General features: G+C 43.4%; 1 protein-coding gene across 1 annotated transcript in view; it reads right to left on the reverse strand.

Annotated features, from left to right (window-relative positions):
- Positions 1-24042, reverse strand: part of Fyb2 (FYN binding protein 2) — a 127086-nt gene that overhangs the window by 52847 nt on the left and 50197 nt on the right. The window contains exons 3-5 of the mRNA XM_052718354.1: positions 21928-22675; positions 18493-18651; positions 16570-16603 (exon numbers count right to left, since the gene is read on the reverse strand). Coding sequence (XP_052574314.1) covers positions 16570-16603; positions 18493-18651; positions 21928-22675 — 941 coding nt within the window. The remainder of the gene's footprint in view (positions 1-16569; positions 16604-18492; positions 18652-21927; positions 22676-24042) is intronic.

The raw sequence follows: 24042 nt of genomic DNA on the forward strand, positions 1-24042 counted from the left end.
TCTCAAAAGATTTCCCTACCAGGCAACGTACACTATCCTAACAAGAAGAGAGTAAGAGAAACCAATAGAAAAACACCCAAACAACAAAGACAAGCTCAAATATCAGCACCTAGAATTACAATCATCCCTAACCCAGATGTCTAGATGCCAGTATTAAAAAAAAATTAACAGCCAGGACACTATGTCCCCATTAGAGCCCAGCAACCCTACCACAGCAGGTCCTGAGATTACAACACAGCTGAAGTACAAGATAAAGCCAGCCTTTATGACTGCAATAGAAGTACTTAGAGAGGAAACGAGTCCCTTAAAGAAATCTATGAAAACACAGTGGAGGGAAGTGAATAAAGCAGTTCAAGACCTAAAAGTAGAAATAGGATCAACAAGGAAAACTAGGAGAAATCTGGAAATGAAAAATTTAGGATCTCAAATAGGAACCTCAGAGGCAAGCCTCACCAACAGAAGACAAGAGACAGAGAAGAAAATCTCAGTCATTGAAGACATGACAGAAGAAATGGATACCTCCAACAAAGAGAATGTTAAATCTGAAAAAATCCTGGCACAAAACATCCAGTCAATCTGGGACACTATGAAGAGACCAAACCTAAGAATAATAGGAACAGAGGAAGGAGAAGAAACATCGGTCGAAGGCCCAGAAAATATTTTCAACAATATCATAGAAGAAAATTTCCCCAACCTAAAGAAGGAGATGGTTATCAAGGTATGAGAAGCATACAGGACACCAAGTAGATTGGGCCAGAAAAGACAGTCTCCTTGTCACATAATAATCAAAACACTAAACATATAGAACAAAGAAAGAATATTAAAAACTGCAAAGGAAAAGATCAAGTGACATATAAAGGCAGACCTATTAGAATTATAGATCTAATATAGACTTATTAGACTTCTCAGTGGAGACTCTAAAAGCCAGAAGGGCGTCGATAGATGTTCTACAAACTTTAAGAGACCACAGATGCCATCCCAGACTTCTATAACTAGGAAAACTCTCAATCACAATAGACAGAGAAAATAAGATATTCCATGTTAAAAACCAAATTTAAGCAACATCTATCTATAAATGCAGTCCTATGGAAGGTTCTAGAAGGAAAGCTCCAACCTAAAGAGGTTAACCACAGTCAAGAACATACAAGGAATAAATAAATAATCCCAGACCAGCAAATCAAGAGGGGAAACATAGCACCAGCACCACCAGCACCACCACCACTACCACATAACAGGAATTAAAAAAAAAATTTGATCATTAATAACTGTCAACATCAATGATCTCGATTCCCCAGTAAAAAAAACACAGACTAACAGTATGGATAGGAAAACAGGATCCATCCTTCAGTCACATCTAAGAAACACACCTTAACATCAAGGATAGACATCACCTAGGAGTAAAAGAATGGAAAAAGATATTCCAAGCAAATAGACCTAAGAAACAAGCTGGTGTAGCCATTTTAATATTTGAGAAAATAGACTTCAAACCAAAATGGATAAGAAGAGATATGGAAGGACTCTACATATCAAAGGAAAAACTCACCAGGAGACATTGCAATTCTTAACATCTATGCATCAAACACAAGGGCATTCAAGTTTATAAAAGAAATACCACTACAGCTTAGATCACAAGTTGAGTCTCACACACTGATGGTGAGAGACTTCAAAACCCTATTCTCACCAATAGACAGGGCATCCAGATAGAACTACACAGAGAATGCTGGAACTGATGCTATAAACCAAAGGACCTAACAGATGTCTACACTACGTTTCACCCAAACACAAAAAAGTACACCTCAGCAACTTATGGGACTTTCTTCAAAATTGACCACAGGCTTTTACATAAAGCAAGTCTCAACTGATAGTCAATAAAATAGAAAAAAAAATCAATTCAAAGAGTCAATGAAACAGAATTGGTTCTTCAAGAAAAATCAATACAATTGACAAATCCCTAGGCAAATTAACTAAAAAGGCAGAGTGAGATGATCCAAATTAACAAAATTAGAAATGAAAAAGGGTGGGCATAACAATAGACACCAAGGAAATCCAGAGAATCATAAGGACATACTTTAAAAACCTGTGCTCAAACGAATTGGAAATCTAAAAGGAATGCATAATTTTCTCAATATATACTACTTAACAAAGTTAAATCAAGATCAGATAAGCAATTTAAGTAGACCTATAATCCCTAGTGAAATAGAAGCAGTCATTAAAAGTCTCCCAACCAAAACAAAACAAACAAAACACAAAAAAAGGTCAGATAGTTTTAGTGCAGAATTCTACCAGACTTTCAAAGAAGAGTTAATGCCAATACTCCTCAAGTTATTCCACAAAATAGAAACAGAAGGAACATTGCCCAATCATTTTATAAGGCCAGTTACCCTGATACCCAAGCCCGTAAAGATTCAACAAAGAAAGAGAATTATAGACCAATTTCCCTTATGAACATAGATGCAAAAATTCTCAATAAAATACTTGTGAACTGAATCCAAGAACACATCAGAAAGATTATCTACCATGATCAAGTTGGCTTCATCCCAGAGATGCAGGAATGGTTCAACATATGTAAAATAATAAATATAATCCACCAAATAAACCAACTGAAAGACAAAAACCATATGACCATCTCATTAGATGCAAGAAAAGCCTTTGACAAAATCTAACACCCCTTCCTGGTAAAGGGATGCACGGGATATACCTAAACATAATAACAGCAGTTTATAGCAAACCAACCGGCAACATCAACTTCAATGGAGAGAAATTCAAAGCAATTCCACTAAAATCCGGAACAAGACAAGGTTGTCCACTCTTTCCATACCTATTCAATATAGTGTTTAAAGCCTGAACTAGAGCAATAAGACACCTAGAAGAGATCAAGGGGATACAAATTGGAAAGGAAGAAGTCAGAGTATTTTTATTTGCAGATGATATGATAGTCTACATAAGTGACCTTAAGAATTCCACCAGGAAACTCCTACAGCTGATAAACACTTTCAGCAAAGTAGCTAGATACAACATTAACTCCCAAAAATCAATACCCATCCTATATACAAATGACAAATGGACTGAGAAAGAAATCAGGATATCAACACTTTTCTCAATAGCCTTAAACATTATAAAATATCCTGGGGTAACTCTAACTAAGCACAGGAAAGACTGGTATGGTAAAAAAATTCAAGATATTGAAGAAGATATCAAAAGATGAAAAGATCTCCCATGACCATGGATCAGTAGAGGTAACATAGTAAAAATGGTCATCCTACCAAAAGCAATCCACAGATTCAATGCAATCCCCATCAAAATTCCAACACAATTCTTCACAGATCTTGAAAATGGTCAGCTTCATGTAGACACAGAAAACCCAGGAGAGCTAAAACAATCCTGAATAATAAAAGACCTGCTGGAAGTATCACCACCCCCAACCTCAAATTGTACTGCAAACACTATAGTAATAAAAACAGCATGCATGGTATTGGCAAAAAAACAGACAAGTTGATCAATGGAATCGAATTGAAGACCCAGACATAAATCCATACAACTATGGACACATGATTTTAATAGAGAAGCCAGAAATAGCCACTGGAAAAAAGGCAGTATCTTCAATGACTGGTGCTAGTCAAGCTGAATGACTGCATGAACAAGAAGGCAAACCAATCCACACTTGTTACTCTATACAAAACTCCAAGTGGATCAAAGACCTCAATATACAACCAGATACACTGAACCTAATAGAAGAGAAAGTGGGAAATAGCCTTGAACTCATTGCACAGGAAGACTTTCTGAAAAGAACAGCAATAGTTCAGGCACTAAGATCAACAATTAATAAATGCAACCTCATAACACTGAAAAGCTTCTGCACAGCAAAGGACACTATCATTCAGACAGAGTGACATCTTACAAGTGGAAAAAGATTTTTTTTTTTTACCAACTATACATTTTATAGCGGGCTAATATCCAAAATATCTAAAGAACTCAACAAACTAGATATAAAACAAACAAACAAATAACCCACCTTTGAGATTCCTTTTTACCCTAGTCAGAAGTGGAAAAAAAATCAACAAAACAACCAACAGGGAATGTGGGAGAAAGGGAACCCTCATTTGGTGTTGTTGGGATTGAAAACTGGTGTAGTCATATGTGTGGAGAATTCTCAGAAAGCTATAAATAAATCTACCATAAGACCCCACTCTGCCACTCCTTGGCATATGTCCAAAGGACTGGACATCCTACTCCACAGATACTTGCTCAGTCATGTTCAATGACTGCTCTATTGACAATAGCTAGAGAATGGAAACAACCTAAATGCCCTTCAACTGACAAACTGATAATGAAAATGTGATACATATACACAATGGAATACTATTCAGCTGTAAGTAAAAAAATGAAAGCATGAAGTGTGCAGGTAAACAGGCAGGAGTAGAAGAGATCACACCGAGTTAGGTAACCTAGACCACAAAGAGAAACACAGCCTGTTCTCTCTCATCTGTATTTCCTAGCTCAAAAAGTTCAGGTATAAATATAGCACTCACCCCTCATCAAAGAACCTGCTCTTCACAATGGAGATCATTACACAACTTGTCAACTTGTCAAAACATAGAGACCAACTGATGGAGTGCTCAGCCCCAGCAGCTACATCTACAACACAGCTCCTGCACCTAAGACTCAGGGAACATCATGGAAGATGGAGGAAAGATTTTTTTTTTCGAGACAGGGTTTGGAACTCGCTTTGGAGACCAGACTGGCCTCGAACTCACAGAGATCCGCCAGCCTCTGACTCCCAAGTGCTGGGATTAAAGGCAGGCACCACCACCGCCCAGTGATTGGAGGAAAGATTTTTAAGAGCCATAGAACCAGGACATCTGCTATGAGACTGTATCTCTCAGAAATGACAATGAAGTTATACCCCTGACACCTGAACATTATGGCTGCCTAAACCAGACCTGAACGGGATAATGCCAATAGACATGCTAAAGTGGAAGGGAAATACCTTACAGATCCTTCCTCTAGACAAAGAATTGGAACCAATAAATGCTGAGGGAGGGAGAACTGCTCTCTCCCAGGGATGAGCTCCCAACCGATTATGCAATATGAATGCTCAGCCTTGAAATCTTAAACATACAAGCAAAATTAAATGGATTCAGTGGTTATTTACATGTTTATGCATATATGTAACAATAACGATGAAAGAAAGAGGTCATGAATTTGAGAGGGAGTGCAGGGGGAGGACCTGGGAGGAGTTGGAGGGAGGAAAAGGGTGGGGAGGGGGAAAAGGATGTTATAAGATATTGAGCAAAGAGGACCCTAGGGGACTGACCAAATAGTTATCTAAAGCCATAAGGAGAGAATGGTATGTCTGCTGCAGATACAAGAGTTGAGAACCTCTGCAATTCTCATTTGGTTAAGACGTACACTTTTATTCATGTTCTGTTTAAGACAAGGTGTTTCCCAGGCTGCTGTAAAATTCCCAGACTCAAATGATCCACCTGCTTCAGTGTCCAGAGCAGCTGAGATCACAGGCACAGGCACAACACCCAACTCTTTCTTTTGGCACAAACTGTATTCATTAAGTTTTGTACCTAATTTAACTCTGTCAGCAGCACCATGAGGTATTTCCCAGATGACAATAATGAGGCTTAGACTGCTGTGACATAGAGGACCTGGGTCTGGAAGCCAGACTGCCCAATGAGTTCATCTGATTTTCCTCTCTACCACAAGCCACTCTAGAAGCAAAGGAAACTGGACAATGAAAACAATAAAGCACTGGCTGGTGACAAAGAGTTTATGGAGAGAACTTAGCGTATGAGGGGCTTTTGAAAGATAGTTTTCAAAAAGTTTGAGGCTGATCCGAGGCCAGACAAGTTGAGCCATCTGCGTGGGAGATACATGACCGGCAAGCCATTCTCACGTATGACATTCTTACCCAAGAAATATGACTTGACATCTCATTCTAGGGGCCCAGTAGATTCAGTGATGGTCTGCAAGTGACCTTCTGAAAGCAGATCCTCAGTAAAGCAAGGGCAGCTTCAGCGGAGTAAACAGAATGAAGGGCTGTGAGCCCTAGGTGATCAATCACTCAGACAAACTACCTGCGGTCCACATTTCAGGATGTCTGCTCTGGGATGTGCCATGATATCTAACCCCACATGTCTTAGAGGCAGAGAATCGAGGCCATGCTCTGAGCTAGTGGCAGGCTGTAATGAGGAGTCAGGTTCTAGACCGCCCATTGCCTGTAGTATGAGACCTTAGTGGAGACAAACCTCGCTGTTTCAGGGGATCACAGACTGCTGATGTTTATGACTCTACTTGTTAGAATTATAGATTTTTATCCCACTGGTACAACAACCCTATAAGGTAGAATGGGATCTCACTAAACCCTATGTGAAGAAGAAATGGAAGTTTCAGGGATAGGACATTTTCCTAACATCACATAGTTAGTATGTAGAGTCCAAGAACTCTACAATTTTTGCTTTTATTCCCTTTAGGTCTCTTGTTGGCCACTGTGCATGCCAGACTACCCAGCCCACAAGCTTCTGGGGATTCTCCTGTCTCCACATCCCATCTTGCTGAAGGAGTGGCAGGACTGTGGGACACACACTCTTGCAGCTGGCCTCTGTGTGGGTTCCAGAAACCCACACTCTGGTCCTCACTCATGTGTTGCAAATGCTTTATTGAAAAGCCATCTCTTCAGCTTAGGGAAGAAGTTTGTAACCAGGGCATGGTGGTCCAGGCCTGCAATCTCAGCACTCAGGAAGGGTCTCAATGCAAACCAGTTGATGCTAAAATGTCTCAGTAAAGAAAATTTAGGCTGACTCCCCCTCCTTATTTATAGTGAACTTATAAAGTGAGATGAACATGGGGAGGGGAGCAGGATGGCAAACACAGCCTGGATGCAGTTGAGTCTCCACTGAAGAACATGAGTTTACTATTCAGCCGATACTCATTGAACAGCAATTATATGAAGCAGCCCCGTCCCAAGTGCACCCTACTGCTACCCATTCTAGTCCTGTCAGATTGCCTACCATTCCTGCAGCCTATTTACTGCCTCTATGTGCTGGCGACATGGGACTCCTCTACCTACAGTATCACCAATGGCTTCCTCTCAAACTCCATTTTCTTTAAAAAAAAAAAAAAAAAACCTATGAAGTACCATTTTCTTTTACCCTTCCATAGGCTACTCTTCACATACCACCTAGAATGATCTAGAAATATAATCTAGACATGGTCCTATGATTCTTTAAAGACCTCCTAGGTTCTAAACACAGATAGTAACAAAACAGTCTTAGTGGACTAGGGGGCCGGTTCATTTGGTAAAGGGCTGGAAGCACAAAGATGAGGACCTGAGTTCGGATCACCAGCACTCACACGAAAAGCCAGGCACAGTGGGAAGTGCCTGTCACCCCAACACTATGGAGGTTGTAGTTGATGCCTGGGAGGACAGAGGATGTCTGGGGCTTGCTGGCCAGCCAATCTAGCTGACTAGTAAGCTGCAGCTTCAGTGAGACACCCTGTCTCAAAAAGGAAGGTGGAGAGCAATTGAAGAACACACGTGTCACAGACATCTGGCCCCTACACACGTGTGCATACACACATGTACACACACATACAGCGTTAAGCTCCCCACCTCATCGCATTCCTGGGCACATCTGCAGGGTGCTGTCCCCCGCTACTTGCCAAGCTGGAACCATGTGGGTCTCCCTCCTACTTTGCAAGGATACCATGTTTGCTGCTAACTTCAAGGTTCTGAAGGGCCCCGCCTAAACCTGGGATGGTTTCTGTATGGCCAGCTCCTCTCTACACCAGATCCCACCTTTGTGCTTCTCCGGCTATCTTTTCAAGTAGTCCCCCATTCCCACCTGTGCCTACATACCATTATGTCTCACTTTCTGCCTATAAATCACAGGCATAACCTATAAATTATTTTCTGACTTTTAAACCTAGCTAAATTTGATCTCTGTTGTTATGGGGTCATGTGACACCTTGTGTCACTCTGGGTATCCAGTACCTAAGATAGTATTGGCATGCTGACGACTGCCAGTTGACAAGTGCATCACCTTCTGGTGTTCGCAGCAACAAAGACTTAGTCCGTCTTCTCAGAAGACCACGGGAACAGAACTGTTTCAGATTTCAATGTTTCTCAGATGTTTTGAATATTTGCATACATTTTACCAGTTGGATATCCTTAATCTGATAATTCAAAATCAGAAATGCTCTAAAACCTGAACATTTTGGGGCACCATGTATAAATGCTCAAAAACACATGGCATCATTTCAGACATTCCCAAGTAGGCGAAGATAATATCGCGTCATCACATTCTCCCAGTCAGCTCCTCCTGTCACATACTGTTCTAGAGTATTGTAAGGTGTCTCCACTCAGGTACCCCCGATTTGAACAGTAAAGAGTTAAATACAAAGCAATAATAGCTTCTTAGGGACAGGAGGGCTCCTTTCTTTCCATCTATGAACTTAGTACCTGGGGCGAGGAACTGAGCTAGAAACTAGAAATTTGATGTTGACGCATTTGAGACTGCCTCGGAGTATGTCATCATTGACTTACTTGTCTTTCTTCCAATGGAAAAAAAAAATATTCTGCTTGAGGACAGAGCCTAAACCATGGCTGCCACATACTTGTGTCTGATAATTACTGAATTACCTAATTCATAAAAATGAATCATGTGTGACAAGTAGGATTCAGAAGGACATGACGTGGAAGACGACCCTTCCACACAAAACAGGAGGCTAGCATTTCTGCATCGTTGTCGCAAGACTGCTTGAGTAGCTGCCAAGAGGCTCCTCCATAGGTTGAAAGGCAGCAGTCATGTGAGACAGGAACTAGGAGACAAGCCTGGAGAAACAATGGCCAGAACATACTAAGGACCTCCTGGACTCTGGCAAAAAGCATGGTTTTAGCTTTTATTCTAAATTCAAAATGGATGACAAATTGTTTGAGGACTAATTTCATGGTGTAGCCACAGAGCTGGGAGTTCATACAAAAAGAGCAGGGAGAGGAACATGTCTTCAGTGCAAGCTAAAAGAACAAGGACAATGTCTTGGCAATCCACTTGGAGACTGGGAGGAGGACGGAAGGTTTCACATGAACCTCATTTTCACACGGCTCCCAAGGAAAAGTGAAGAGCTCAACCAGCCACTCACTAAGCTCAAACAGTAGATGGCTATGACACCAAATATGCAAATCAGTGCACGATACAGAAATGGTTTATCATTTGCCTAAGAGTTAGTGGAAGGTGTAACATTTAGTTCATTCATCCATCTTTCTTTCATTCAGTTTATCTGATGTTCCCGTGGTCCATCGTTTAGCCATTCAGTAATTATTTTTTACAAAGCCTTGCATGATAGGTACTGGGAAATAGAGATGAAAACCACAGATGACCCCTTTATTCATGGTTTTTAGTATAATAGATTCCTCCAAAATTCTTTCTATTGGAAAGTCTGAGAGGATACAGTGTAGTTGAAAATCCTTAATAAAGTCCTGAGTTCATATCCTGAGTAACCTCTGCATACATCACACTTTGGATCAAGTTAAGGAACATCACTATCCCTGAATTCTCATCTATGAAACAAGACCGTAAATAACGCCTTCCTCACATCAGTCTAGCAGCTTTTAAAAAAAGTCTAAGCAATGCCAGGCATGTGGCCATATCTTCAGATTAGCTTTTGGTCAACCTTACTGAATAGACCTATGTACAAAAATAGGGTGCAGTCTGCAAATGGTCAATTTTCCTCAAACCTGTCATTTCCTGACTTTTCATCTGAATGCCATTGGTAAAGAGTGTGCGGCTCCAAACCATTGTGTGTCTTAGTTCTGCCCCGGGTTGCTCTTAAGTGAAACCTAAAGAGAACTTTTGGAGTGGGCCCTGAGTACTCCTCTTAGGCTCCCTTCATCCTGAGGAAGAGCCGCACCGACCAGGACCGACCTGGGTATTCCTGACCTGACTCTCCAGGCCAGGCATCTAGGAGCCACTAGAAGCTGCTTCTTTTCCAGGGTGACTGTGGCTGGGAGCCTTAAAAGGAGGGACACAAGTCTGAGGTATAGGGCTTTGTGATTGGAAAGTAATAATAGAAGCTCTGAGTGAAGTTTTTCCAAAGAGGAATTCTTTTTTTTTTTTTTTTTTGGTTTTTCGAGACAGGGTTTCTCTGTGTAGCTTTGCGCCACTCTTGGAACTCACTCTGTAGCCCAGGCTGGCCTCGAACTCACAGAGATCCGCCTGGCTCTGCCTCCCGAGTGCTGGGATTAAAGGCGTGCGCCACCACCGCCCGGCCCAAAGAGGAATTCTTAAAACATGAAATAGGAGAAGTATTCTAGTGTGTCTATTGCTCCTGACACCATAGTCCTTGTAAAGAGGAGGACACACGGTGGCTGTGGTATACCCCTGAAGTCTAAAAATGATGAGAAGAAGGTTTGGAGTGATTTAAACTGAAGCCATCAGAATGTTCTAGATCTAAAACTCTATAGGATATAAATTAAAAAAAATTCCTTCTCTGCATTTGGTCCCCCCCAAGCACTCCTACTGAGCAGACTGGGGTTTCTGGGGGCCCTGCATCCCCAGTTATCAGGGCAGGACAAGAGGAGCTTCCTTGGCTGTTGGTCACACAGATGGGTGCCTCATCTTGATTTCCTGCCCTGCAACTTCTCAGGGAAGAAACCAAATAATTAAAAAACTGGCCTTGAGAGGTCTGCTACACTGACAGAGACACATTGGCATGCTTTGTGTTATTCTGGCTACAAAGTAGAAACAGTCCAAGCAGCTTCCAGAAGAATCATTCTTGTCTTGTGTTAGGCGTGGGCTCTGTGCCAAGCTCCTCACCTGTGTTAACAGCAATCAAGAAGGAAACAGAAAATAACTAGAAGTCATCCTAGAATCCCAACTGCCCTGACCCCACACCTGAGCCAGCGATTGCTGGGGGTTTTCCAGTATAGACCACATAATTCCTTCTACCTCACTTCTATCCCTTAGTCCAGGTCTGGTTACTTAACCTCTTAACCTCTCTGTAACTCTGTAACTCACCTATGAAAAGGGATATGGACTACCTGGTATAGGAATGGACCCAGAAGTGAAGTACTTGAAACACTATGAAAATTGCTACTTTTGATGTTTTAATGACTTCCTGGGCTATCTTCCTACTCCCCCCAATTAATTATTTATACAACATTACTGTTGATCTATATAAAATAAATGTCACTCACATCACTCCTAAGTTTGAAACTTTCCCTTGGCTTGTCAGGACATTTAGGGCAAATGCCAGATTTATCTCCCCACTGGTGAATTTTCCATGTACCATCCCCTTGCTCATTGGGCTGTAACCACGGTCACCCCCTGTCTGGTTCTTTAAATACGTGGAGGGTGGGTGTCCTTTGAGACTCTGAGTCCTCTCCTGGAGTGTTTCTATGATGGACAGGGCTCTTATTCAGGTGTCAAGCCAAAGGTCATCACCTACAAGAGGCCTTTGTTAGCTATTCTAAACTCTTCCTTTGGTCCTCTCAAGTCCCATTTAATGCTGTACTCTCTAAAAGCTTTTGCTGTGGCTGTTTTGGATAAAGGCTGCGGATGCATTTGTCTGTTCTCAGTGCTGCTATTATCGTTATTTTTTTATCTCTTTACCCTATGTGAGGCACCTGCCCCCGCTTCCATGGGACGAACCACTCCCTGCTCCTAGTGCAGAGTGACCTTGACACTGTCAAATAGCTTCCAGCCCTTGAAAGCTTTGTGCTCCACTCTGCATGGGGTAGGCATACCAAAGCATAGATACAAAAGTATGTTCCAAAACACCAGGGATGAAAGAGACCAGCCCCGTGCCTCAAAATAAATTGATACTTTTGTGAAATGGAGACATAAAAAAACAAAGTTCTCTTAGAGTCTCAATGGTTAAGAGCATCTACCCAGCCTGGTTCCCAGCACCCAGATCAGCAGCTGGCTCCAACTCCAGGGTGATCTGACCCATACCTGCACACAGTGGCACATACCCATACACTGAAACATACATACACATAATTAGAAGTATTAAAAATAAATCTTAACATTGTTTTTTAAAGTTCTCTTGCAAGGTAGAGGCAAAGTGGCCATATATTCAAGGCTAGCTTGGACTGGATAGTGGGACTCTGTCTCCAGCACAACACACACACACACACACACACACACACACACACACACACACACACACACACACACACACACACACACACACACACACGTGATGAGAAAGTGGTAGACTCCTATGAACCTATTTGCAGGCTCTTCAGAGGCCCCATATATATGGGTATTTTTTTTTTTACTCCTGAAGTAAATGGCCTCTCGCTCTCTCTCATGGAAGTCAGCCATTTCCTGAATCAGGATTACCCTCTGCTACTATTTAAAGGGAGAAAGCTGTATTTAGAGCTCATGAATAAAACATTAGCCAACCGTGCTAAGTCCTGACAGTGACCTAAAGCTAGCTGTTGCCCAGGGACCAACCTGCTTTGTTCACACAAGCTCTGACTGCTGATGCAAGAGGGATGGCAGCCAGCTTGGTTTGCATGAAAGAATGATGAGAAGAACATCCTCTAAAGAGCTGTTGTGAGCTAACGAGACATTAATATTTCAGATACAAACAAGAATGGTGAGGTGGTGTTGAAGAAGTAGCTAAGATGCACTGGGCATCATCTATGTACTGCTTGGTGGTATTGGTCCCCACAACACATTCAAGGAAATCCTATCATATGTCCATTTGCAGATGCAAACTTCAAAGCTCTGGCATGTTGCTACTTCTCTCAAGTGTGGAAGAGGAGCTTGATCTTATTATTGTTCTGACTCTGGGAGTATCTGTTGCTCAGATTGAACAGCGTAGGAAGAGGTACAGAAATGAAAGATGGCCATCTTTGATGGCACTGAGCTCTTATCAAGATGATTATAACGTGTGTCCCTCCCCCCAATACAGCAAAAATACAAAGACTTCATCAACAAAGATCAAAGACAAGTGTTTTCATTTATAGAAAGGTGACATTCTATGCTTTAAGTACCATCCTGAGAAGGAGGGTTAAAGGTCCTGTCTGCTGTACATAAGACTCAAGTTCAGATGAGACAAATGGTTGAAACTTTGGGGTATGGAGGCCAATTTTTCTCCCAACTTAATTTGAAAGAGTGCTCAGTATACAGAATGTACTGGAGAAATATGTGTTAATTGAATTAAAATTTGATCTAACAGAGAAAGAGAGGTACTGCGTATTCTAGTTACCGAGTTCCCCATCAATAGGTGTTTGAGAAGTAGAGGTCTCGTGTTATTCTTATTCTTTGGGATGTTACATAATAGGTAAGTGAGCTACTCTCTGGATGCCAGACACTGTAATGAACACTTTACAATCCTCACCTCATTTCAGTATTGCATAAGAACAGAAACAGGATTGCAGAGGTTAAGGCAGGCTCAATATTACAAATGTTATGTGGTAGTGTTGGCATTCAAAACCGAGGCTCCCATTATCTTCATGCTCATGGCCTGGCTGTATCAGAAAACTGCCAAGTTCTTTTCCAGTTATGATAGTCTATGCCTAAATCTAATATCTGTATTGAAGGTAAATACATGAACAAGGAAGATTTTTCTTTTCCAGCAAGCCCCAGTTTCCATGGAAATTATATCTAAGGCTACTGGGCATTATGACAGTTACATGTTCAAGCTAACATCTGTCCTGTCATTGACAAGACAGAGTCCAAACTCCTTAGCAAGGTTTTAATACACAGTTACCTGCCCCTCAGTATCTATGGGGAATTGCTTCTGGAATCCCTTGTAAACACCAAGGCTACAGATGGCCATTTTGCTTTATACAACACTTAGTATGTATGTAGAACCTACACACCTTCTCCCGCACACTTCCCTCCAGCTTATTAGCACTCCGAGTATGGTACCAGTGTGTGGAGATAGCAGCGACACCATGTGCTCAGAAAATAAGGATGTGAAGATGTTTTTACATGCTCAGCAGACAGAATCTATTCCAAACTTTTTTCACCTAAGGTTTATTTGAATCTATAGATCAGAACCCACAGGTATAGATGATTGACTGTATTCTTCTATAATCTGAACGTATCAATTATTTTTCCACATCAGGATACTTTTTGTCTGTTTATCCCTCTTTATTACATATATTCAACACATTTTTCTCATCTTTCTTTTCTTTTTTTTTTTTTTCGTTTTTGTTCCTTCATTTTTTGAGCCAGGATCTCACTATGTAGCCCAGGCTGTCCCTGAACTTATGTCAATTTTTCTGCTTCAACCTCCTTAGTGTTTGGATTATAAACATGTGCTATTGTACCTAATTGTATTTCCATCTTGACTGCCCATCAAGTCATCCATCCATCAACCAGCTACCTGTCAGGTGTGTGTGTGTGTTACCAGGAGGAATGCCCTGCTTATATCTCAGTTTTATATTACAGTATCATGAAAGAGACTGGTTGACCTATCTAACCCCTGCTTATTGTGTAGGCTAGACCTCAAATTAGTTCCTCTTTCATGACTCCACCTCTGAGTACTGTGGGCCCTCCTTATCTCCTGTGCCTTTCATTCTTATCATATGTGCCTACGTCACAATTCACATATAACAAGAAGTTCAGATGGGAGTTGTGTTCTAAAGCCAGTGTGACAGGGGAGAAGAGTCAAAATTGCCTTCATAAATCCTGTAGGAAGACAGTGCCACACAGGAAACTGTCTCCCAAAGGCCCCTCACAGCTCTCGGTGTAAAATGACTTGCTGTTGCTGTGGTTAAAATGCCAGAGAAATCTTCATTTAGTGCCAATATGCCAAGCATAGTTACACTCATTCTGAGATGTTTTCAGAATGGCAGCCGTGAGGCCAGACTGACTCAGAGCACGGCAGCAGTGTGCTGCTACTTCAGGCCACTCTGGGCCTGTGAGCACGGAGTGGCTAGTGTGAACCACTGCTAGAACCTTCTATGTTATTGTCTCTTTCACAGAACTGCAGCTTCACCCACCCACCTGGCAATCAACTCTTTCAAATGGACATGACACTAGGAATTTCCTGAGCAAATGAATTATGTCTAGCACAACACAACCACTGCCTGGTAGAACAGGGCCACCTCAACAATCCATGGGTGCACAAGGTGCTTCACAATGCTCCTGTCCGCTCTTCAATCCCATGTCTATACTGTCCACATTCTGATTTCACTCAACTCTCTTGTTCCACAAAGACAAGTTACCTCCACACACCTCCTGTCTCTTCCTTTAGCATCTCTTCACTAGAATTATATCGAGTAAACGTTCATCCTCACCACTGGACTCAAGAGTTCCCTCTTCACTGATGGGTTGAGGGGATTAACAACCTCACATACCACCCTCCCTTCATTCCTCATCTTTTGGCATGTGAGTCTTCAGTGTCTCTGTAGCCTGACTCTGGACTTGGCCAGTGAGGTGCTTTGAGCAATAGATTGTGAGTGAAAGCGACCTGGGAAAGGCTGGGAAAGTGCTTGTTTATGCTACTGTCTTGTCTGCTGCCCCAGAGAGGAGAACCTTTCTGTCTCATGATGATGGTCTGTGCCAAGTCTATGCATCCCATCCTAGGGCAATTCTCAATCAGCCAACTTCCAGCTGAGCTGCAGAAATGTGAGCAACTCCAGCCAGCACCACTACTAGTCTGATAACACAAGCGCTACTCTGGAGTCCCCATCAGCTGTCCCCAAGGACTCATAGTATTAAAGGTCTGCTTTCACTAAGGATTACTAATGTTGCAATGGAGGAATACCTCTCTAAAGACTTCCTGGTCCCTCCTGAGGACACATGGCTGCTCTCTCACTGATGCAACCTCTGAACCGTGTGCTTCCTCTATTGTAGATAGCATGCTTGACTACTATGAACATCTGATGGCAGCATTGGAATAGGCTTGTTTGTCAGCTTGCCTCTCTTCCTACGACTGTCCTTGCCAAGAACATCTCTGTGAGGGAGTGAGGCTGAGTCAAAACAGTTTGGACACTTCAGGATTGGAATCATGGCTTGGTGAGTGGAGCATTTCTGAAGCTGGGCATCTGGGCCCATAAAATGAGGGCTGCAGCAGCAGCTTTGCAGCCCCCAAGAGACATGCAAAAGAGCAAACCCACAAAAACCAGGTGGCCCAAGGCAGACCACTTCAAAAGCTCAAGAGATATTATTTAGCTAAGTGAATTAATGACTTGACTCTCCCCTAACAAAACTCTCAGGAGGGGGCACCAGAAATAGAACATCTTTTATCCCATTTCCAACTCCTAACACCACAGCTGCCCAGAGCATTCTCAGCCTCTTCTTTGATTTATAACTAAGAAGGCCAATGTTAATATACTAAACCTACCTGGACAATTAAGAAGTACCAAGTACCTCAGAGGATGACGTGTGCAACTTAGCATCAGTGCAGCAGTGAAATGCATCTTATTTCATCTTTTATTTAAAACCAAGAATTGCTGTTTGCTTTGTATGTCTGTTCTTCCTGCAGCCTTTCTGGGGGATATGCATACTGGCTCTGAGATTCTTGCCTGCCTTTGACAAGGCCCATGAGTCTCCCCAGTGGGCTGCCCTCCCCCACAGGAGAGGAACAGGTACTCACCCATCTGGAGTCAGGGGGCCCTCCTTCACAGTCACTGCAAGAGCAAGAGGCAGAAGGAAAAGGGGGTGTTGGTTGCAGGCTGGTTAAAGTGAATGACGCTCCCACCCTGGTACTCAGAGGTACGTGCACAGTCGCACATACCTACATTTGATGGTGTTATTTATGGGCAATTTGGCCTCCTTAAGGACCAGAACCCCTGTGTAGGTTTAACTTCTTTTTTTTTTTTTTTTTGTTGGTTTTTCGAGACAGGGTTTCTCTGTGTAGCTTTGCGCCTGTCCTGGAACTCACTTTGTAGACCAGGCTGGCCTCGAACTCACAGAGATCCGCCTGCCTCTGCCTCCCGAGTGCTGGGATTAAAGGCGTGCGCCACCACCGCCCGGCTGGTTTAACTTCTTAATTGCTTGTTTTTACCACATGGCCTGGCAGAGAGAACTACTTAACGTGTACTCTAAATGACATTTAGATTTACTGAGCATGTGCTGTGTGCCACGCATGGTCAGAATACTTTCTCACAACAATTCCACAAGATTAGAGGTACCACAGTGTCCCAGTTCACAAGACAGGAAAATGAGGCTCAGTGAGTACCATGCTCAAACTGAAATGGCTACTGGGAAGGAGCTGAGATCCACAAAGCCTGTTTTATTATAATAGACTCAGCCTTTTGTTCTAGTCAGTCATCTTTCCTTTGGGGGCAATTGTTTGAAGCCTGAGTTCTTTAATGTTCATAAAAATCACTGCCGGACTTGGTGGTTCATGCCTTTACTCCCACCACTCAGGAAGCAGAGGCAGGCAGATTTCTGAGTTTGGGCACAGCCTGGACTACATAGCGAATTCCAGGACAGCCAGGGCTACACAGAAAAACCCTGTCTCAAAAAAACAAAATGATAAATTAAAAAAAAAAAATCACACTTAGTCTTCTCTGATGAGAAGCTGGCCACATTACCACTATACACCTATGAAAGCTCTGTCCCTGCATGGGAACTTTCTCAAAGGGTAAGGCTGGAGGTGACCTGTAGTGCAGATTCTCCATGTGTGGTTTCCAGGGTCAGCATGCCACTACCCACTTAAAAGGCAAATGCTCAGGCTCCCCCAAGATGAGAAGCTCTGAGGATGAGTTTTAAAAAGTCCTCAGGTGATTCTGATGCTGGCTCCCATATGAAAGCCACTGAGTTAGGGAGATTCAATTGTGAGGTTGCCCAAAGCACACAAATGAACAACCAAAGCTTGTCTTAGCTCTGCTACCCCACCTTCTGCTGCACTGATGGCCACAGTAAAACCAACATCCCCGCACGGCACCCACAGCACAACGCCCAAAGTGTGCGTTCCCCGCATGTTCACTGAGGGAGCAAGAAAAGGTGTTTAAGAAGTCAGGAAGATGATGTCGAGGCAGGAATAGAAAGGACCAGAGGTGTTCCCTTAAATAGCAGAGGGAGAGACAAAAAGAACACGGAAAATGGCTTCCCGGGATGCCTCACATCCTACAGAGGGTGCAGGGCACAGGGACCCAAGGGGATCCTAGTAAGTATGTCAGGTCAAGCTTACACTGACTTTTCCCCCTGTTCTTTCTTCCTCTTCCTCCTTCACTGACTGTTTACAGCACAGGTTGTACAGCACATACAAAGGCTCCATGCTTCCTTGCTTGGAGACTTTTCATTTTCTTCCTCTTGGACAGATTCCCAGTGATGCAATGCAGTATTCTCAGGGGGAAGTGGACTGGCTCCGGAGTGATAAGGGGCCAATTCCTACACATGTGTCATTTTAAGGGCAAACTGCCATAGCTGTGATGCAAACAGCCGTAATAACGTTCAGCCCCTTGGAAGAACAGCTTGTTACATGGAAGTGGGGTGGAGAGGGAAGGGCATGTGGTCCAGGCACTGGACTATGACTCTGACTGGTGTGGGTAGGCTCTGTGCATCCTCTTACCTTCTTTCAGGGTCTTGGAGACAGCAGTTGGCTGCCTATGGAAGGCCTGGAGGTCCACAAATGGGGGTTTTGAAGGCTTTTTGGGAGGCGGGCCGAGGGTCTCAATGGAAGGCAGTGGCTTTATTTTGGGAAGCTGTTGATGCCTGCTCTCTGGCTCATCTGAGTATGGACAGGAAAACATGTAGGGTGTTATTTACATTTGTTTGGTAAACCTGACCACTTTGCTGGCTGCTGGCTTTAGCCTTTCTCCCATCTGACTAGTCTCCATCCAGCAGTGAGAACCTGCTGACCCAAACACACACCTGCTTACATCACTGTCTTGCTGATCATCTCTGTTCTGCTACTTCAGCACAACCTGGATTCATGTCTAGATTCTTTTCTCAGCAAACAGCACTGTCCTACTTTTCAACCTTTAGTACACACATCTTCCACTCACACCACTGGCTTCTCAGCACTCCAGCATTGGCTATCAAAGCCTTCGGTGACTCTCTCACATCCAAGACTGTGCCTACCCCTCCTGACTGTGGGATGCTGACTCCTTTCTTACCAACAACCACTTTGTTAAGGCTGAACTCCAGTGACAGTTCCCTAAAAAAGCCTTCTTGCGTTGCCTGGAATCAAGGCTAGGACTTACACTCTCTAATCTGCACGTTCTGGTATATTGCTAATGCTGCTGCATCTGTGCTGTGGTTGGTGGGCTTCTGTGGAGACTCTGTGACACTGCTCTCCTAGCTTAGAGGGGAGGGACTGTGATTACTCATGGAAAAGACTCCTCAAGTACGGGCTGAGCAAATAGCATGGGACTGGAAAGCAGAGTAGGAATTGATCTCTGAATTTCCAGGGCTCTGGCTTCAAGGTTCTTAGAATCTATGAGTTCAGTGTCTTAAGATTTTCTAAACAGTCCCAATAGTGTGTATTTCTGCTTCCACTATTCACAAATACAACCCCAACAGGAATTCCATGATTATACATGAAAATCATATGTGACATTTCTCCTGACAGAGAAAGACAAAGTTTTTTTGGGTTTTTTTGTTTGTTTGTTTGTTTGTTTTGTTTTTCAAGACAGGGTTTCTCTGTGTAGTTTTGGTGCCTGTCCTGGATCTCGCTCTGTAGACCAGGCTGGCCTGGTCTCACAGAGATCCACCTGGCTCTGCCTCCCGAGTGCTAGGATTAAAGGCGTGCGCCACCACTGCCCGGCATAAAGTTTTTAATAAATGGGGCATCCTCATTCTTGCTCTACACAATGCAGTAGTTGTCTACACAGGCCCAAGCTAAACAAGTAGAGTGAGTTTCACATGTGCCTCTGGGAAGTTCGTGTCCTTTGCAAGCTGAGATGGAAGGGCAAACTTTCTTCTTGCCCTTCCATTAGATGCCAGATCTCCAGAAGCTCAGGGCCAAAGTACTCTCTTCTTAGGCTTTAACTGTAAGTTTGTTGGGAATTTTAGTCTTACTAAAACCAAGAAGAAGACATAGGGAAAATTAAATATCAATTATTAACTGGTTACTCACTCCCCTCCCCCCACCAAGCACTGTGCTAAGCTGATCTATGTGGTTATCTCATTAAACTCTCTCCATAGTTTCACCTGGGAGATGACCCACCCTCCTTTTCTTTTTCCCATATAGCTTTCTTTTCATTCATCTTGTTTCTCATCCTTCATTGGTACCTATTTGTTTACTGTATTCCAGGCATTATTGTGGGAGATGGAGCTAGAACCAAGAACAGAAACAAATATAGTCCTGGCTTCAGGAATGTTCATCATAATAAGAGGAGGTTAATGATACAGCAGGGACAAACAAAGAAGAGAGTCCTGGAGGTCTCCCTGGCATGTGGACCATAGGCTGGTGAGTTAGGGGAAGAGAAGTCAGAGATGCAAGGACTAACATGCAAGGCCATTAAGGTTATTGCTGTGGAATAACCTTCAGTACATTGTGAATATGTATTCCTCTCATTGGTTAATAAAAAAGCTGATAGGCCAGTAGCTGGGCAGGAAATTAGGTGGGAAATCCAAAGAGAATGATGGGAACGAGGGCGGAGTCAGGGGAGACACAAGCCAGATAGCTGCTGAGGAAGCAGGACATGTAGAAAATGAGGTAACAAGCCATGAGCCACGTGGCAAAGCATAGATAGGAAATATGGGTTAATTTAAGTGTAAGAGTTAGCTAGTAATAAGCCTGAGCTATCTACTGAACATTTATAACTCATATTCAGCTTCTGAGTCGATTATTTGGGAGTGGGCAGTCAGGATAGGAAACATCTGATTACAGGTTATAGTACTTTAGTTTCTATTCTAAGTACAAGGAGAAGTCATAGGATTGTGAGTGACCCATTCATACATCAAGACATCCCTCCGTCTATCTGTCTATCCAATCAACCAATCAATCAATCCATCAATCACTAAATAAACATCTTTTTGGAGACTTAACTTGATCTTGTTCTTTGTGATAAGGTGGTGAGGAAGATAAATTTTATCCTCTGAAAACTCCATCTTTCAGAGGCAAACAAGTGTATGGCAACTTACCGGGGAGAGGCAAGGGCCCGAGAAAATAAAAACACTGCAAGAAGTCTAAGGGCAGCAGGAACCGCGGAGACACTATAAAGAGTCCACTCAGGGCAGGGGACACTGCCGCGGAGACTTTGGAGGAGGAAGGGATCAGGCTGCCAAGGACTTGGTGGAAGAGTTTTCCAGGCAGATGGATTGACCTGTGCTAAGACCTGGGGCAGAACCACCATCTTATATCTAAAGACTGAGTGGCCAATGAATCAGGAGACAAGGGGGATGGAGAAGCAGGCAAGCGCCAAACAGTGTGAGGCATGTTAGAAGGGCAGGCAGGTTTTGAGCAACAGTGATGTGATCTGACTTATGCTACAGTACAGGCTCACCATGGAAACAGAACACCAGGGGGTGAGAGTGTGGGAGCAGGGAGAGCAGCTGGTAATGGCCCAGTGAGAGAAAAGTGTGGTAGAGGCCAGGGCAAAGACAGAAGCTGAGGGATTCTGAACATACTTTCAGAGTAGAGCCAAAGAGGTAGTTGATGGATTCAAAGCAAGGAATAGAAGGTCTGGAGATTGGAGCAGCTCTCTTAGGTTCCTATGCTGAGACAGGACACATTTGTGCTTTCTTCCTACACAGAGAAGGCTGCTGATGAATTTGATTCCTAGTAGAACATACTAAGGTTTAAGAAGTTTTTAAATCACCCATTGTCACGTAGCTTGTGGTAGGTAGAGCTGGGATTCAAGTCCAAGTACAGCCAAACTGTGTCACAACATAATTCTGCATTAGGCACTTGCTCAAACCTGAGACTACAATTTAACAGGCCGACCACAGTTATACTCTATTGCTATTGCAAAGGCTGCATACACTTCAATTCTGCAGGCTTGGGATGAGAAAAGCACAATGGTCTTGCCTCCAGTTCCACGGGGACTCCATTTCTTACCTGGAACCGGGCTGGTAAGCTCGCACTCATAAACAGGCTGGCACAGGCTGCTCCTGGGGCTCTCCTCAGCACCAGGGCTGTCTGTACCTTTCCTGCCATGCTGAGGAAGTGGCAAAGGGGAGGCTTCAGAGGCCACAGGTGATTTTCTCCAGACCATGAGATGGCTCTGGGAAGGAAGGGTCTGGACTTCTGTTGTCTCCGGGCTCGTCTCTGGTTTTATCTGAGCAAGCCCTGTGGTTTTCTGACTTTCCACATGGAAGGTCTTATTCCCACAGTTGGTAAGAGGCGGAGCTGGGGACATCTTACTGTTCTGAGATAAAAATTTCTCCCAGTTCCAAAGCTTAAATCTGAAGCTGCTAAGGACCAGTCCTTTCTCCTCATTGGATGTCTCAGCTTTTGATCGACTTCCATTCCGTGGCATGGCAGCTTCCTGGGAATTTCTTGCAGGACACACTGCAGACTTTTCCGGAGGTCCCGAGGAACGTGAGTTCTTCTGAATTTCACCTCTTTGCGCCGACTTAATTTCCTGGCTTTTAAGAGGCTGGCACACTTCAGTGGAAGAAGAAGACAGGGGCTGATGGTGATTGGATGAGAGGCCCTTCCCACTAGCCAGACTCTGAGCTGACTGTGTGTGTCCCCTGTCATCCTTTCGAGAAACACCAGTTGGCAACTTAATCGGTCCTGGGAAAGGTGGGGCATCAAACTTTTGAAATTTGGCTCGAAGTTCCTTGAAGTTTCTTACCCCTTCCTGAAGCACAAAGAGGAAGAAAAGTGTCTGGTTACCCTGGGAAAATGGGCAGCATGATCAAGCGGCTTCATTGTCCTTGTTAAAGGTCTCTGAGGGCTGACGTGAGGGAATGCTTCCCCAGGCGAGCAGTCTTAGCTTGTGCAGCTGCTAATGGTTTCTCCCATCTATGTAGACAGCAGCAGCACAGGCTGAGTCTACATAGATGGGGGAAACCATTTTCTCCCTCTTAAATTTGGCTATGTTGGATGTTCTCACAGCATGGAAGGACTAATTAGAGACAGTACTAGCAATTGATCATAAACATTTTTGGTGTTTTTGGTGAGACTCAGGGTCTCATTATATGCAGCCCTGCCTGGCCTGGAATTCTATGTAGACCAGGATCACAGACATCCACCTGCCTCTGCCTCCAGAGTGCTGGGATTAAAGGCACACACCACCACATCTGATGTCTGATAAGCCTTTTGATGGCTTCTCTCTTAAAAAAAATAGTTAAAATAAGCTTTGGCATAGAAAAATGCTCGTCATAATACAGTCTCTGTTTGCTCAGAAGATAACGGAATTTTATCTCTACACAAAACAATTCAAACATGACTAGTCTTATACCAAATGGGTTGTTAACAATTACCTTGGAGACCTTGCCCTGCCCACCATCCTGGCCTGCTGGAGTCACAAAGCATACTCCGATTTGCTTGTCAAATGTTTCCTTGCACTTCCCGATTGATTTCAAGCTTGCCCTCCATCCAGACTGCCTCTAGGAAGAACAGTAGAACCAGCAGCTTCACTGCTCCCTTGATGCTCTTCTGTCTCCTCATAACCTGGCTGTCACACTTTGTGAGAGCAAACTTTAGAAGGCCTACATCCAAGTTCTGACTCTGCCCTTTCTCATTCAGGCAAATCCTATGTGCGACCGTGTCTTAACGTTACATGCAGCTGTATAATATTATGAACACTAGAAGGACTGGGGTTACTACACAGAAAGTGTCCAGTAGAGGGCCTGACACACAGTAGGACTATGGTAAATAAAAGCTATGAGAGGCCAGATAGTATTCTTGTTTGTGGTTCCCTTTGGAGAACAGCTTAAATCCAGCATATGAAAAGGGATTTGGTCGTGGTAGCCCAGGCCTAGGGCAGAAGGTAAAAGTGAGGAGTGTCCAGGACTACATCGGGAGCTGTCTGCTAGTCCAGCCAAATAGGTTTGGTACTTTTTCTACTGTCCCACTTTCTCCTATTAGAGCTCATTGGTTTTGGTAAATGCATGGGAAGTAGGAAGACATTTAATGGAATCACTTCAAACACTAAGAGCCATATCCCCTCCTGATCACATTCCAGGGTTTTGTTTTTTCCTTTCTTATTTCATGTATACAGAC

This window comes from Peromyscus californicus, unplaced genomic scaffold (assembly GCF_007827085.1).
Source record: "Peromyscus californicus insignis strain IS unplaced genomic scaffold, ASM782708v3 Scaffold_5__1_contigs__length_169319896, whole genome shotgun sequence".
In the NCBI taxonomy this organism is placed as follows: Eukaryota; Metazoa; Chordata; class Mammalia; order Rodentia; family Cricetidae; genus Peromyscus; species Peromyscus californicus.